This window comes from Ovis aries, chromosome 6 (genome assembly GCF_016772045.2).
Source record: "Ovis aries strain OAR_USU_Benz2616 breed Rambouillet chromosome 6, ARS-UI_Ramb_v3.0, whole genome shotgun sequence".
Taxonomy (NCBI): domain Eukaryota; kingdom Metazoa; phylum Chordata; class Mammalia; order Artiodactyla; family Bovidae; genus Ovis; species Ovis aries.
This window is the reverse complement of record NC_056059.1, coordinates 58,645,505-58,658,658: the sequence shown is the minus strand read 5'-3', so window position 1 is coordinate 58,658,658 and position 13,154 is coordinate 58,645,505. Positions and strand designations below refer to the sequence as shown.

Here is a 13,154-nt window from a genome sequence, read left to right as displayed (position 1 = left end):
TACTTTCATTTGTTAGTTTTCATGTTTTATCTAAATTTAAGGAAATTAGTGCTTTGAAACACTTGTAATCTTAAGAGAAAAATTCATCTAGCATAAAGCATCCCTCCTAACAAAACTGGATTCATTTTTCTTAAAAAGTAATTGTTTTAAGGGTTGTTTATTCAGAACTTTACCTCGAAGAGTAACTCAATCACTGACGAAAGGATACTTCTCATACACAAGGATTTCAGCTAATAAACAAGTAATGATATTATAGAATTTAGAACACCTCATTTTAAAACTCCTAACTAAAGCATCACTTGGCAATAAAAGGTCTGTGCAAAATTCAAATGTCACTGTGAACGGAACCACACTCACTGTCCACTCACACGTGTAACAGCACTTTGCTCTCAATCTCGTAGCTTCTAAAATGACTGATTATACTTTCAGTGATAGTCAAAGGCTATGGAGGACATATTAAAAAAAAGAAATAGAAGAAAAAGACACACCCTAACCTTGGACCACTTTTGCCACTAGCGTTGACCTTATCTTTGGGTCTGATCTAGAATAAGAAAAGAGTGACTGCAAAGTCACTGAAGGGCCTTCCATATAATTCAGCACTGGAAGAAGTGGGGTCTCTAAATTTAGTGGCTTTTGTTATGCATGGGCAACTGAGCTCTGGGGCTATTGAAAGAAAACTTAAAATGCTATAGAAAATCTATCACTACATAACCCTGACAGCAGTTCCAAGTAAGACCATTAGGTGGTGAGCTAAAACAAGTATTTAAAGACTAGGACACAGGCAGTAAATTGAGCTTGCCAAAGTCAGGGTCTTTAAATCTAGTGGGTTTTAACTAGGCTCAGGAATTCTTATCACAGAGATTAGAAGGCCCCCAAAAGTGGTTCTGTTTTTCTTACAACTAGTTCTCAAGCATTAACAGGTTTTCATCTTAGTTGTGTTAAACTAGCTTAGGAGACATACATTCTAAACTAGTAATCCCAGGATAACAACACTGCATTTACAAGAGGGAAAAAACAGGCAAAACAGGTTTAAAAAAAAAAGTCTAAGTTATCAAAGTGCCTAAAAGCAAAAATATAGAAAATAATTGCCAAAATAATTTTCCATCACGGACAAACATCTTCTTCCTCAACTGTTATTTTGCTGGGAAGGGCCAATACAGAATTTTCCTTCAAAAGGAAAAAACATTTTCCTTCACACTCTGCTTATGCTTCTGACTTTTTTCAGCTGTCATAAGAAGGCTCAGATTTTTGTCAAGATGCACAACTGCATGTTTATGTCTTAAGAAGCTTTGGTGAATCACTTACATGAAGTTTCACAAGCAATTATAGTTCCCTCTCACATGGTCCTTTTCAGCCCTCCATGGGGCCTACTTGACAATTGCTTCATGAGGGTACAAATGAGCTGCAGAGCTTAGAAATACACACAGGGCTTAATGTAAGAGGTTATGCTGCCAGCCTCCTTTGAAAATGGCTTGCCTTGAAGCTATGGCACATTTTATTACAGAAACAACCTTATAAATAACTGCCCCTTCCTTAGAAGAATGGGGGAGGGGTGGGGAAGAAAGGGAAAGAGGAGGGAGGTGTGTGGCAGGGGATGGAGGGGGGTCTGGAGAGAGAATGTATCGAAATAAATTTCTTGGCGATCTATCAGGATTTGCTCTGACATTCTCCCTTCTCCTCTCCTGTCTAATGCACTCAAAGGGACCCTGGATCCTTCTCCCCAAGCCCAGCCTGACCCTAAGCTTCCAGACTATCTGCCTCCTTCAAAGCTGATCTTTTGTTTCCTAGCCGACCTCAGCCAGGTGTAAGGAGAAAAAAAGGATGGCCAAACCAGCACATCGTCTGTTAAGTGCCCCTTTCAACCCATCCAAGCCTCTGGGCTTTAAAGGAGGAAGCATGCTGCCTCCTTTCACCTCTCACTCCCAAAAGGAACTTCAGGGAAAAAATAAAAAAGACAAATTAAAAAAAATAAAGGTGCGTGGCTGAGTGTGTGTGTGTGTGAGAGAGATTCTTGGTCAGGAGGAGGACCAGGGTGGGCAGGTAACATTCCTAAACTTCCTCTCCAACTAAACTTTTCTTTCTTTACTTTTGTACCCTAACTCTTTCAAGAGCTCCAAGGAGTTGCGTATTTAATGGCAGCTGCTCTGGCCAGAAATCCAAGGGGCCGGGCAACAGATGGAAGTGGACATTTCTAAGTCGGAGCCTCCTTTCAGAGCAGCTGAACGCTGGCACCTACCTGGAAAGGCATCTCGTTTTCATGACACTCGCTGATTTTTCTCCTACCTCAGTCTTCTACTGTTGGTGTGAAAGGAAAAAAAAATTCCGTGGAACACTTCTAAATCTTTGCCCCTCATAAATTAGTTATTTTGCATCAAAATGTTTTGTAAATGGGAAAGAAGTTAATTATTTAGTTTCAGATTAAATATAATGATCCATGAGCAAACAATCCGCCCTCTCTCCTCTCTGGGCTAACAAGCCACCCAATTTTACTTTCCTGCCTCCACCCATCTGCTCCACCCTATGGAGAGTTGCCAAGGCAGTCCAACTTGTCCAAACAGGACATGGCTTCAGATAAGATTCTGCCCACACCCTGTACTTCGGAAAGACCAAGTGAAGCAATTGATTTTGCATGTAAATAAGGACAGGTGCAAAGGTAACAACCAAGTGAAGTCCCTCCACTTTTCCAGACTAGGGCCCAGCAGAGCAGGGGTGGGGGCGGGGAGACACAAACCCATATCCTTTAGGTGAACTCTCAAGTTCAGTGCCACTTAGTTAGTGGCCTACCACATCTTTCTTAAAGCAATTTTAGTGAACACTAGTCATTTTCCCTATTAAGGTTATGTACGCAGTTTTCCTCCCCATGCCGACAATTTTTGTTTTTTAGTTTTAAGGGCCAGCGACCCCAACTCGGTTGAAAAGCACCCCTAATGCATAATCCTGCTGTGCACATGGCTTACGCAGCCTGCCTTGGCCCTGAGTTTTCTCCTGTGATGTGTTATATAATCAAATCCAGAAGGGCTGTGTGAGGCCACTGCCTCTCCACCGGGCGCCCTATCGCTGGAGACCCACCCCACTCCACCCTGAGGGGCCTCCACCCATGGGGCCCCACCCTCGGAGTGCGAGGCTGGGAGGGACCAATTGGCTCCAGCCAGCTGCCAGTTCCTGGAAATTCCGGCCTGAGCAGCGATGGCTGGAACCTTGCAAATAACCAGAAAGAAGTGGCATTGCTTCCCCCAGCTCCTGAGGATGCTTCACTAAAAGCTTCACGGAACCTCTGGTTGCGCACACGTGAGCTGTTGCTGACCACTCCCTTCAGAAGCTAACAAACAGAAAGGCACTCTGCGCCACTGCTGTGTGAGAGAATTCAACATGCCCCACCCTAATCCTCCTTGTCCCCAAAAGGCTGCGCCCCACATCTGCCTTATCTCCTGGCCACTCACCTCATCTTTCAAGCTTTCCTCACCAACTTCTCTATTTCTACTACTGCCGTGGCCGGGCTCTCAAACCTCAAGACTGTGTTACAGGGTCTCCCCTCCATGGGACTCCTATGCCTGCCCCTTGGACCCTCCAAGCCATTCTGACCACTCCTCCCCCCCGCCGACCTGCCACTTGCCACGTATCACAAAGCCCTCTTCTCAGCGAGTCTTTTCCAAACTCCCAAACTTTCCTCCAAGGGACACCCTTAGGGCTTGGAGGGCAGGTTCAAGCACCATGGCTCAGCACCCCCTTTCCTACCAGCTGCTCCCCTGCTCCACCAAGAGCCCTCCAAGCCGACTGCCCAGTTTCTCCCTCCACCCAGCCCCCTCCCCAAAGCCTTTGTTCATTTTTGGCCCCGATGCTGGGCAACCAGAGTGGAATGCCCATCCCCTTCCGGCTTATCTAAATCCTCCTAATTCTTCAAAGACCAGCTCAAGGCCCTCCCCACTCAGTGCAGCCAGCTGATTGCTCCTGGGCCCATCTGAGGCAGCCTCCTCTTACCTAGATAGGTGGGCCTTTCTACCTTTCAAATAGGCTGTCCAAGACCACCACCAGGATGGGCAGCACCTGAGCATGGGCTTACTTCACAGCTCCTTAGAGGGGTTCCCTTCCTGCTCCCCAACGGAGATCAGGCACACCCACTAAGTCAAGGTTTTGCCAGGCATAAGGAGTGGATATAAAAGCCCTGAGCTATAGGAGTCTCAGTCACTTCCCTTTCTCTTTAAATGCACTTGAAAATCTCCCTTAAAAAAGTAACATGAGTGAGGGGGCGAGGGGGCCTAACTTAAAGGAAATCTATTAAATGAAACTTCCTCAAAAAACCTATTGCTCCTAACAATAACCCTTTGCTTTTTATTACTCACCCAGAGAGCTCTTCTAAACAAGTCTAGTGTCAAGGTCTCGATTTTAAAACCTAAATTAAGGGCGGGGGTGGGGTGGGGGGGGGGGGGGTGGGGTGGAGGACAGTGAGAGAGAAAAGAATGTAGTGACTTGAAGTGTGTGTGCGCACGTGTGTGTGTGCATGTGTGTTAACAAACATTAGGTTGTTTTGTTTCAATGCTACTTCTATGGACCAAGGAAATCCAGGAGCTCAGTGATGTCACAGGTTTCCTACTGATTATCACCACCTTCACAACAGCACTCTCCAGGTCCCATTCTTTACAAGGACTGTGTCATTTCATGCCTACGATACGGGGAGGTACTACCTTCTCATTTTACTGCTGAAACAGAGAGGTAAAGTCATCTGCCCAAGATCACACAGCTGTTAGAGGGGTAGAGCTGGGATACAAACCCAAAGCAGTCTGATTTCAGGGCTGGTGGTGACTTGGTTCTCACTTCCACTGCCTCCTGCAACAGGGCACGACCCACAGCTAGAGTGGAATGGAGAGTTCTGCAGGCAGGTCCGGTCCATTGTGGATCCAGAGCCAGGGGCAGTGGATGTATGGCAGTGGCGACCTCAACTCCTGCCCGCTGGCCCCTGCTGCCTCCCCCTCTCTGAGTGGAGGCTTGGATGCAACATCAAAAGACGGCGTGTGAAGGCCCCGATTTAGGCAAACTATTCTTCCTGGCCAATGCACCTGCAATTGGTCCATAAAACTGCTCAGAAAAAATTGGCAGCTTCACCCAAGTAAATACGGAAATCCTCATAATAACTGTACAAAGGTGGAAGGGTCAGGTCCTCATCCCCATTTTAGAAATGAGGAAATGAAGGAACAGAGGTGAAATGACTCGCCCAAATTCGCCGAGCTGGTGGGAGCTGCAGCCAAGAACAGAAGTGTGTCTGCTGCAGACCCAGGCCTCTTTCTGTTCTTCTGCTCCACTCTGTGCTGTGGGACCCACTTTGAAGTCAAATCATCTTATACTTGGGCATTCCCCCAGGGACGGCGGGGTGTGGGATTTGTGTGCTGCCGCACTGGTCCATGGGAGGCAGTGCCATGGGGAGGTTCTGGCTGGCAATTATGATTTCAAAATGACTTTTCAGGTTAGATCACTTGGGACCTACTCCATCCTTGTGGCATAGCTGAGAATAATGACCGCACGCAATCTGAGATTAGCTCTAATGAGTAGGTGCTCAATAAATACTTGTGGGATGAATACATGAATGGATGTCAAACTACCTTTCTCACATGCTAGGATGAAATGAAGGGCAAGGGCCTAAGAGTGACTGTACCTCAGGTGTCACACAAGGAAAATCTGCCCAGGGGCCAGTGGTACTAGTCTAAAAATCATCTTCTGAAACACAAAGTAAATGTGAAAACCGTCGCTTGGGAGACAAAACACCCTTGCTTGAAGAACTGGAATAGGAACTCGAACTTACTCATGAAAGCGGTTCTGGGGCTCAAAGCTTTGTAAGGGACCAGGGCGTATAGTGCAAGAAACAGATAAAGGAGGGGATTTCAGTGATCAGACTTAGAGGACAGTAGTTAAGAGAACTAAGCTAGTTCTAGTTCTCTAGTTCTCTTAACTAGAGCATATGGGCCAAAGGAGAAAAACCCCACACTGGACCACTGGTCGCTCTCCTGGGTAGAAGGCACTGACCTCAGTGTCCGCTGGATCTCTTCTGTCTGGATTTGGCCAAACTCCACTGATCTGGTCTGAGACTAGCTCCAGGCCATCCCTGGAAAGCCCCAGGCCTTCCAGAGATTGGCCACCATCTTGGACATGTCCCAGATTAAGCTGGTCCTCCTGAAAGGGGGCTGCTTCTCAAGGGAGCACCCCTTTCCCAGGAGAGGGTAACAGTGAAACCCAGGGTTACATAGAAGCTGAAGGGCCATGTAAGTGACTACATTTAGTCTCCGGCTCCCCTTAATAATGAGATTGGGGAAATGGTATTCAACCTGCCAACACAATGGAATGAGTTTCCAATCGCTCTAGGAACCTGCTTTGTTAGAGAAAGGACCTTACTATTTATTAAATACTCTGCCCAACAGACACAAAATATACTAATAGTTTTTTCTAATGTGCCATTAAACTATGGTGACAATCCAGAGAAAGCAGAGCCAGTTTTTGCTTTGGGAGAAAACAGTCTTGGTTCTGGTTGAGAAACTGCGTTTGTAGCATTCTATCTCTTTTATTGCTACTCAATTTCAAGGAAGGAGAGTTGAGGGGGAAGCAGGGCTCCCTCCCTTAGACAATGCCCTCCCTTATCAGGGCAGACTGCCGTCTGGTTTCCTGTCTCCAGCGCCGGCATCACTGTTTGAGATGAGAAACCGGGTCTAATAAGGGGACAGATCAAGCTTGAAAATGAGAACGCTAGAAGTCACCACAATCCCTTCTTTCCAACTCACTCCAACATGAATTCTGGCTGGAATACTACCAGATACCAATTGTTTTATGACTCCAGGGATTTTCTTTTTTAAAGTTAGCATCATAGATAACTGAAGCACTTCAGAAAGAAACCCAATTTTCAGAATAATGTAATTTCTGGTACTTAAAGGGCTAGGTTGCTTTTATTTATTTTTCTTAAACACAACCGGGTGTGAAAACAGAGTAAGAAATGCCACTTTAAGATAGCTGTTCATTTTATAGCAAAAATGTTGATTTGCACGCACGAAGAAGGCAAATATCTAAAGAAGGGGATGGAGGTAGATGATTTACATGGCTTAGAGACTACCTTCTCTACGTAGACCTTCCACCCCCGACCCACCACTTTTTCTGATGATTATAACAACTATCAGATTGGTACAATTTTCCCTAATTGTTTAGCTTACATTTAAAAGCTTGCAGAATACTTCCTGATAGAATAATATTAGATTCTAATCATCTTTATTAACCACCTCCCTCTCCCCATAAATAGGGAGGAAAGAATGATTTGAGACTAAGCCAAATAAAGACTCTATCTACCAAATCTAGTTGGATTGTTAACAACTTTGGAGCTAAAATAAAAAAATCTTACTTCAATTTGGGTTACTTATGAATTCAGTTTAAAGATCTGTTGTCCTACAAGCAACTTAATATCACAGTCTGATTCCTCCAAAGAGGAAAGGAAAAATCTTATTGAAATTTTCCAAACTGCCATCTTTTTTTCATGGAAGGTTATCAATATCCTACTATTTGACTCTAGCAGCCTTCTTCATATCATACTGTGTATTTTCCTTTTTATCCATCAAGGAAAAATGTGATAGGTTGAGATGCTAAAACCAAAACATTATGATGATGATGACGATCACCAATTTGGGGAAAGAATAAGGCCTGATGTGCTGCCTCAGAAACTTTTTCCATTAATTCCATTAGAGAACACTGTAGATAATTCCTCTAGATTTTAGAGAAAATCCCCACATAAGAAGTTTAAGGGAGAAAATTGCCAAAAAACTTTTCTTTTCCAACCATTTTATGCCAACTTTATTTCTGGATAACCAAGAGAAAAATAGTTTGTTAAAGTAGGTTTTACATAGTTAACCCAGAAATCTGCTTACTCACAACTGACAGAATATACCAAAGAAAAAAGGGGGTGGGGTGGGGCAAGAGATTATGAGAAAGTTGCTATTGTAAAACAGAAACAAAGAGCATTCTCCTTCTGTTTTCAAAGTAGTAGGTTAAACATTTTCAAACTATCATTAAATGAACTTATTCCAGTTCTCCTTTTCTTGGAGCTTTTTATTCTTAAAACAGTTTGGAAATCAGATGTAGGATACAGTAAAATCTTTGTCCTTAAAAAGAAATAATCCTGAAGTGCTCTCAATACATCTTATAATTTGTTTCAATACAGTTTCTCCCTTAAAACATAAGCAAGATCTGTAAAAGCAGTCCAAGACTGCTCAGAGTTATCTGTTCAGTGAAGCCTCCTATGCCTAGTGTCCAGTGGTAAATGCAATGAGCCACATCCTTCAGATCCTGCTAGTTCTTCTGAATTGTAAGGTGTAACCTCATCCAAAATTGACAGCTCCAGGGTAGAATGCCTATCGCCAAACCAATACTCAAAACAAGAAGGAAAAGCAAACAAAACAGCCTTCTTCAGATTTCCAGCCAATACACACACACACAGTTCTTGAAATTGAACTAATAAACTAAAAAAAAAATGTAAAATTACTTATTCACCCATATAAACACATTGGAGCAAAGGGTGTACGTAAAAAGGTTAACTGACTTTTGTCATTATGACATAACACAGGCATCTTAGGCAATCCTAAGTGTGTGGAGACATGATAACTCCCTGGGTGGGGACAGGGAGTTTGAGGGCAGGGACCATGGCCTGGTCTGGGCTACTGATCTACCAGAAAACAGCCTGAAACAGGAAAGAGCACACATATGCCACTTGGAATGTATGACGCAAACCCCAGCCTTGAAACAAAGAACAGGAAACAGCTCTGCTGGCTGTGCTGGAGAGAAAGCACAGAGAAACATTTAGCCGGCCCTCCCTGACCCTATATTCATGAGCAGCTGGAGTTTTTTAAGACAACAACAGGGGGGTGGAGGTGTTTGTTCTATGGGTGTGAATAATAACACCAGCTTTATACAGGAGACCTGCCCTATTTACAAATAGGAGCTTCCACATACAGTAAACATCATAAGTGAACATGTGATTTTATCATATTCAAGCAGCAGCAACCTTCCTAATTAACACCAGCCTCCCTGCCAATTTCTTTTGTCTCTTTCTCCCCCATCCCAATGGCTGGTCTCTAGCTACAGTCAAATTCTGGGTTGGGGTAATGCATACTGCACAGTCTCAGAGCATCGGGAGGAAACGGAGAGAGCACTGCAGCTGAGGATTCAGATGACACTGGGTCATCCCACATAACTGAATGGGACCAATTTTAAGTGTTCCTGAGCCACAGAACTAAATCCTAAGACAAAGAGCGTGGAGACCTCTAAAGTCATCCCAAATTTTCAGTCTTTTTCAACTGCAGAGTTACAAAGATATTTGCACACCGCTGCACATCTGTTCTACATGTACACACATCTACAGAAATCCACCTTGAGAATGCAATTCTGTTCCTGAAATTTCATTTAATCCAACTGAAAAATTGTTATACAATCTGTAGAATAGAGTATCGATTTTTATAAGATGTTCTAAAATGTCTATTTTCCTTTAGGCATTTGTAAGGTAGCAAAATCCATTCACTAGTCCTTTCCCCATTATGTCTCTTTATTTTGTTAGCCAGTACTGTTTAACTAGGTTCCTATTAGCAGAGATTTAAGAATCTGTGTGTACATATAACTACAGGTAAAAAGAAAAAAAGGAAAAAAAAAAGGCATCACTGTGTCCACAGCAACCAGAAGATTGGGTTTTAATTTAGAAACTTTGCAGTGAAAAAAACAATAGCTTTCTCCAAAGCTATGTTGCCATGTTTTACATCTGACAAGGTTCTGTGGTCTAAGCAGTTAGTTTTGTTCTTCTCACGTTAAGGATTTTCATACTTGCATTTTCCTTCAGGCAGGTAGAATGCTCCTTATAGTCTATTTTCACTGACCTCACCCATGGTACATTAGGCTGCTTTTTTCTAACAGTTCTGCAGCAAACCCCACTGACTGTAGAAATTGAGATATCAGCTTCTTTAGGGAACTGAATGAAATTAAACATCCCATTTAAGGTTTCTGTGAACAGAACAAAGTCAACTTCCATACCTCATGTTTCAAGCCACAGAAGAAACACATCCACTCTTTAAAAAATACTACTAACTCACAAAATTTTCAAGATGTTAGTGTCATAAAAATTTTTTCCCCTAAAAGCAAGTCTTCTCTTGGGTTATGCAGATTATCATCCGGATGAATTTCTCTTTTAAAAATGCTCCTCAAATTCATACATATAAAGCACTCAGAAAAGGACAGCACAAAACTGTTCTGTGAAGTAACCTATAATGAACAACTGCCTTATACCCTACTTGATTTTGTTTAATAATTAGACACCAAATCTAAATGAAGTCAGAATACCACTTCACACTTCTCTATACACCAGACTCTTCTGAGAATATAATCAATATGTTTAAAATGTCTTGGATGACCTATCGAAAAATACATTCTGAGTTAGTAAAAAACAAATTCAGTGTACAATGTTTATTTTAGTGAAATACAAGAAGGTGAGCAATTACCAATTTCCCTTTAACCTGGCTTAGGGAAAAAAAGTCCCATTCACACGGTCTTCATCTAGTTTTATATACTGCTGTAAAAGTGGAATACTGTTCTCGCTTTTATCTGCCAGAGAAGTAGCTATGACAATTCCAGGTATTGTCTGCTATCTCCAAAGGTAGGTCCCAAGCGTCCAGGTCCAGAGATCCCTCCCTCGGCCCCCACCCGGCTCGGGGCCCTAACACTGCAGGCAGTCGCCTAAGGCGTTCTTCGCCTCCAGCCACGCTGCAATCCTTCCTCCAGACACTGCGGCAGGTTCTCTCCTTGCACCCGAGGACGACTCTCCAAACCCGGCCAGCTCTTTCCCCTGCCCTCAGGGATCCAGACGCCCTGGCCAGCTCCTGGACTCCAGGACCGAGAATGGGATGCTCCCTCCACTCCCGATCGCCCCAAGTTTCTTCCCAGAGGGCCCGCCAGGCTGCTCCAAGTTTGCTCCGGCGACGGGTGAGCGGCAGCGCGCCCGGTCCGAGAAGGGGGGCGGCAGGGGGCGCAGGCGGGGGGCGGGGAGAGGGAGGGTGCGGGAGGTGGGGGACGAGGAGGGGGAGGAGCAGGAGCGCGCGGCCTCGGCGCTACCTTTCTCCAAACAACGTTGCCACACGCGGAGAACACTAAGATTTCTGGGGCTTTGGAGGGAATCGCGAGCGGGCAGGCGGGAGGCGGTCGGGGGACCACACAGGTGAGCCCCCGCCCGCGCCCTATCCCGGGCCGCGGCGGGCGCCGCTGGCCTTGCTCGTCGCTCCCGCAGATCTGCACGGCGGTTCTCCCCAATCCTACACTTTCCACCGCGGAACCCGGGGGCCCCCTCCCCCTCGCCTCCTCTTCCACCCCCGCCCCCGGCTGCGCGGAGCTGTTGCACTTTCCCAAGCCCGGGGGCGCCCCCACCTCCGCGCTGCACCCCCAGCCCATTCACCGCACGTCGCCCCCCTACCCGGGAAAAAAAAAAAAGGAAACTGGACTAGCCGAAAAGGGGGGCAGCGGGAGTCGGGGCGAGAAGGAAAGGTGAGCGAGAGGGGACTTACTTTTCGAGGCGCGGTGCTGAGCGCTGCAGGCGAGAAATAAAGGCCCGGATCCGGGCTGCCTGGAACCCCGCGGATGCAGAGGTGTCAGCGCTCCAGTACGGGCGGCGGCCGCAGGGGACAGGGACGGGGACAGGCGCGCGTGCGGCGGGCGCGGCTCGGCTCGGCGGGCGCTCGCGCTGCGCTCCGGCTAGGGCCCGGGCTCCGCGCGGCTCCGCTCCTGGCTCCCCTCTGGCTCCTGGCACCAACTCCGGGCAGTCACATGACGCCGGCGCCGCTCGCTCTGCGAGCCTCCCAGGGCTGGCGGGGTAAGTAGAGGCTGGGACCCGGGGTGGGAGGGTCAGGGAGGGGAGAGGGAGCCGCCGCGGCCGCCCGGGCTGGGCGGGTCCCCACCCACTTGGGTGGAGGCAGCCGCCGGAGGGGTCGGCCGAGTCACTCGCGCAAACACGCACCCCGCCCTGCGCCCTTCCCCCGCCACCCCCGCCTCCCGCGCCGCCTCCGCCCCGCCCCGCCCAGTCACCCGGGGAAGGCCTGACAGACACTCATTATTCCCCGGAGCCGGGCGCCGCCCCGCCGGCCCAACCTGTCCCGCGAGGCGCGGCGCGGCCGTGGGGCTGGGCGTGCGCGGCCCCCGCCCTCCGCCTCCCCCTCCCCCCCGGAGTCCCCGCCCGCGCCCCCTCCCGGCGCCCTCCGCCCTCGGCCCTGGAGCGCGCGGCCCAGCCCGGCCCGGCCCCGCCGCCGCGCCGCCGCCCGAGCCCGGGGGGAAGGAAGGGCGGCGCTGGCCGCTCCGGGCGTCACAGGGCAGCAGCCCGCTGCGCCGCTTCCAAGACACACAGCCGGGCTCGCGGGCGAGCCGAGGCGGGGGCCCTGAGGCGGTCGGGGCCATCAATCAGACGGCTCCGGCGGGAAGGGCGGCCCCGGGCGCGGTGGGAAGGGCTGGGCCCAGTGGCCAGAGCGGACAACTCTCTTAAAGAAAAACCAGAAAAAGACACCGCTGGTGTTGCAGCGGGTGGACCCGGGCAGATTCGGGAGAGACAGAGCGGCGAGAAAAGGGAGGGCAGTTGGGGTGACTGCAGCCCTAAAACGGTGCCGCGTCTCCAAGGTCATTCACCATCCTCCAGCGCGCTTTCTTTGTGCCCGGGGCGCCGGGTCCCCCTTGTCGTCCGCCCCGGGGGGGAGGTGCGGCCCGGCCGGTGGCGCCCCCGCCTCCCGGGGACTTTTCTTTGAGGGCCCGAATACCCCCGAGCAAACTTCCCACGGCCGGGCCTGCAGCTGGAGCGAAACGGCGACCGGGCGCAGAGGCGTTTGCTCAGCCGGGCTTGTCGAAAAACTTGGCAAACTTCAGATCCTCCTGCTTCGAGGGAGACCTTGGGGCGAGCCGAGGGCTAAGAGTGGCGACATTTCCTTACAAGTCGCCTCCCCAGGACCGAGGGCGAACGTTCTCGGGGGCCTTCCCAGGAGCCAGGCCCCCGGGAGGACTTTGCAGAGCTTGGTACCCAAGTTTAATGCTTTTTGAGTTTCTTTTTAAACAGTATTAATGTAATAAAGAATGCAATAAAAAAAGAACAAAAGACAAATTGGTTCAATTGTTTTAGT

The 13,154-nt window shown here is 48.1% G+C and overlaps 1 protein-coding gene and 1 long non-coding RNA gene across 3 annotated transcripts in view; one reads left to right on the top strand and one right to left on the bottom strand.

The window, feature by feature from the left end:
• The window catches only part of KLF3 (KLF transcription factor 3), a 35,157-nt gene extending 23,314 nt beyond the window's left edge, over positions 1-11,843 (bottom strand). The window contains exon 1 of one of the 2 annotated variants that reach the window (XM_015096439.3): positions 11,562-11,843. Coding sequence is in view for 1 of the 2 variants with exons in the window: in XM_060416954.1 (XP_060272937.1) it covers positions 2,237-2,248 (12 nt within the window). In the remaining variant the exon portion in view is untranslated. Of the gene's footprint in view, positions 1-2,236; positions 11,001-11,561 lie in introns of those variants that run through there. The other variant, XM_060416954.1, reaches the window with a different exon arrangement.
• On the top strand, positions 10,564-11,527 carry LOC121819827 (uncharacterized). Its single transcript, XR_006060146.2, has 2 exons — positions 10,564-10,660; positions 10,786-11,527. It is a non-coding gene; the product is annotated as an uncharacterized LOC121819827 (long non-coding RNA).
• Positions 11,844-13,154: the final 1,311 nt, after the last annotated feature.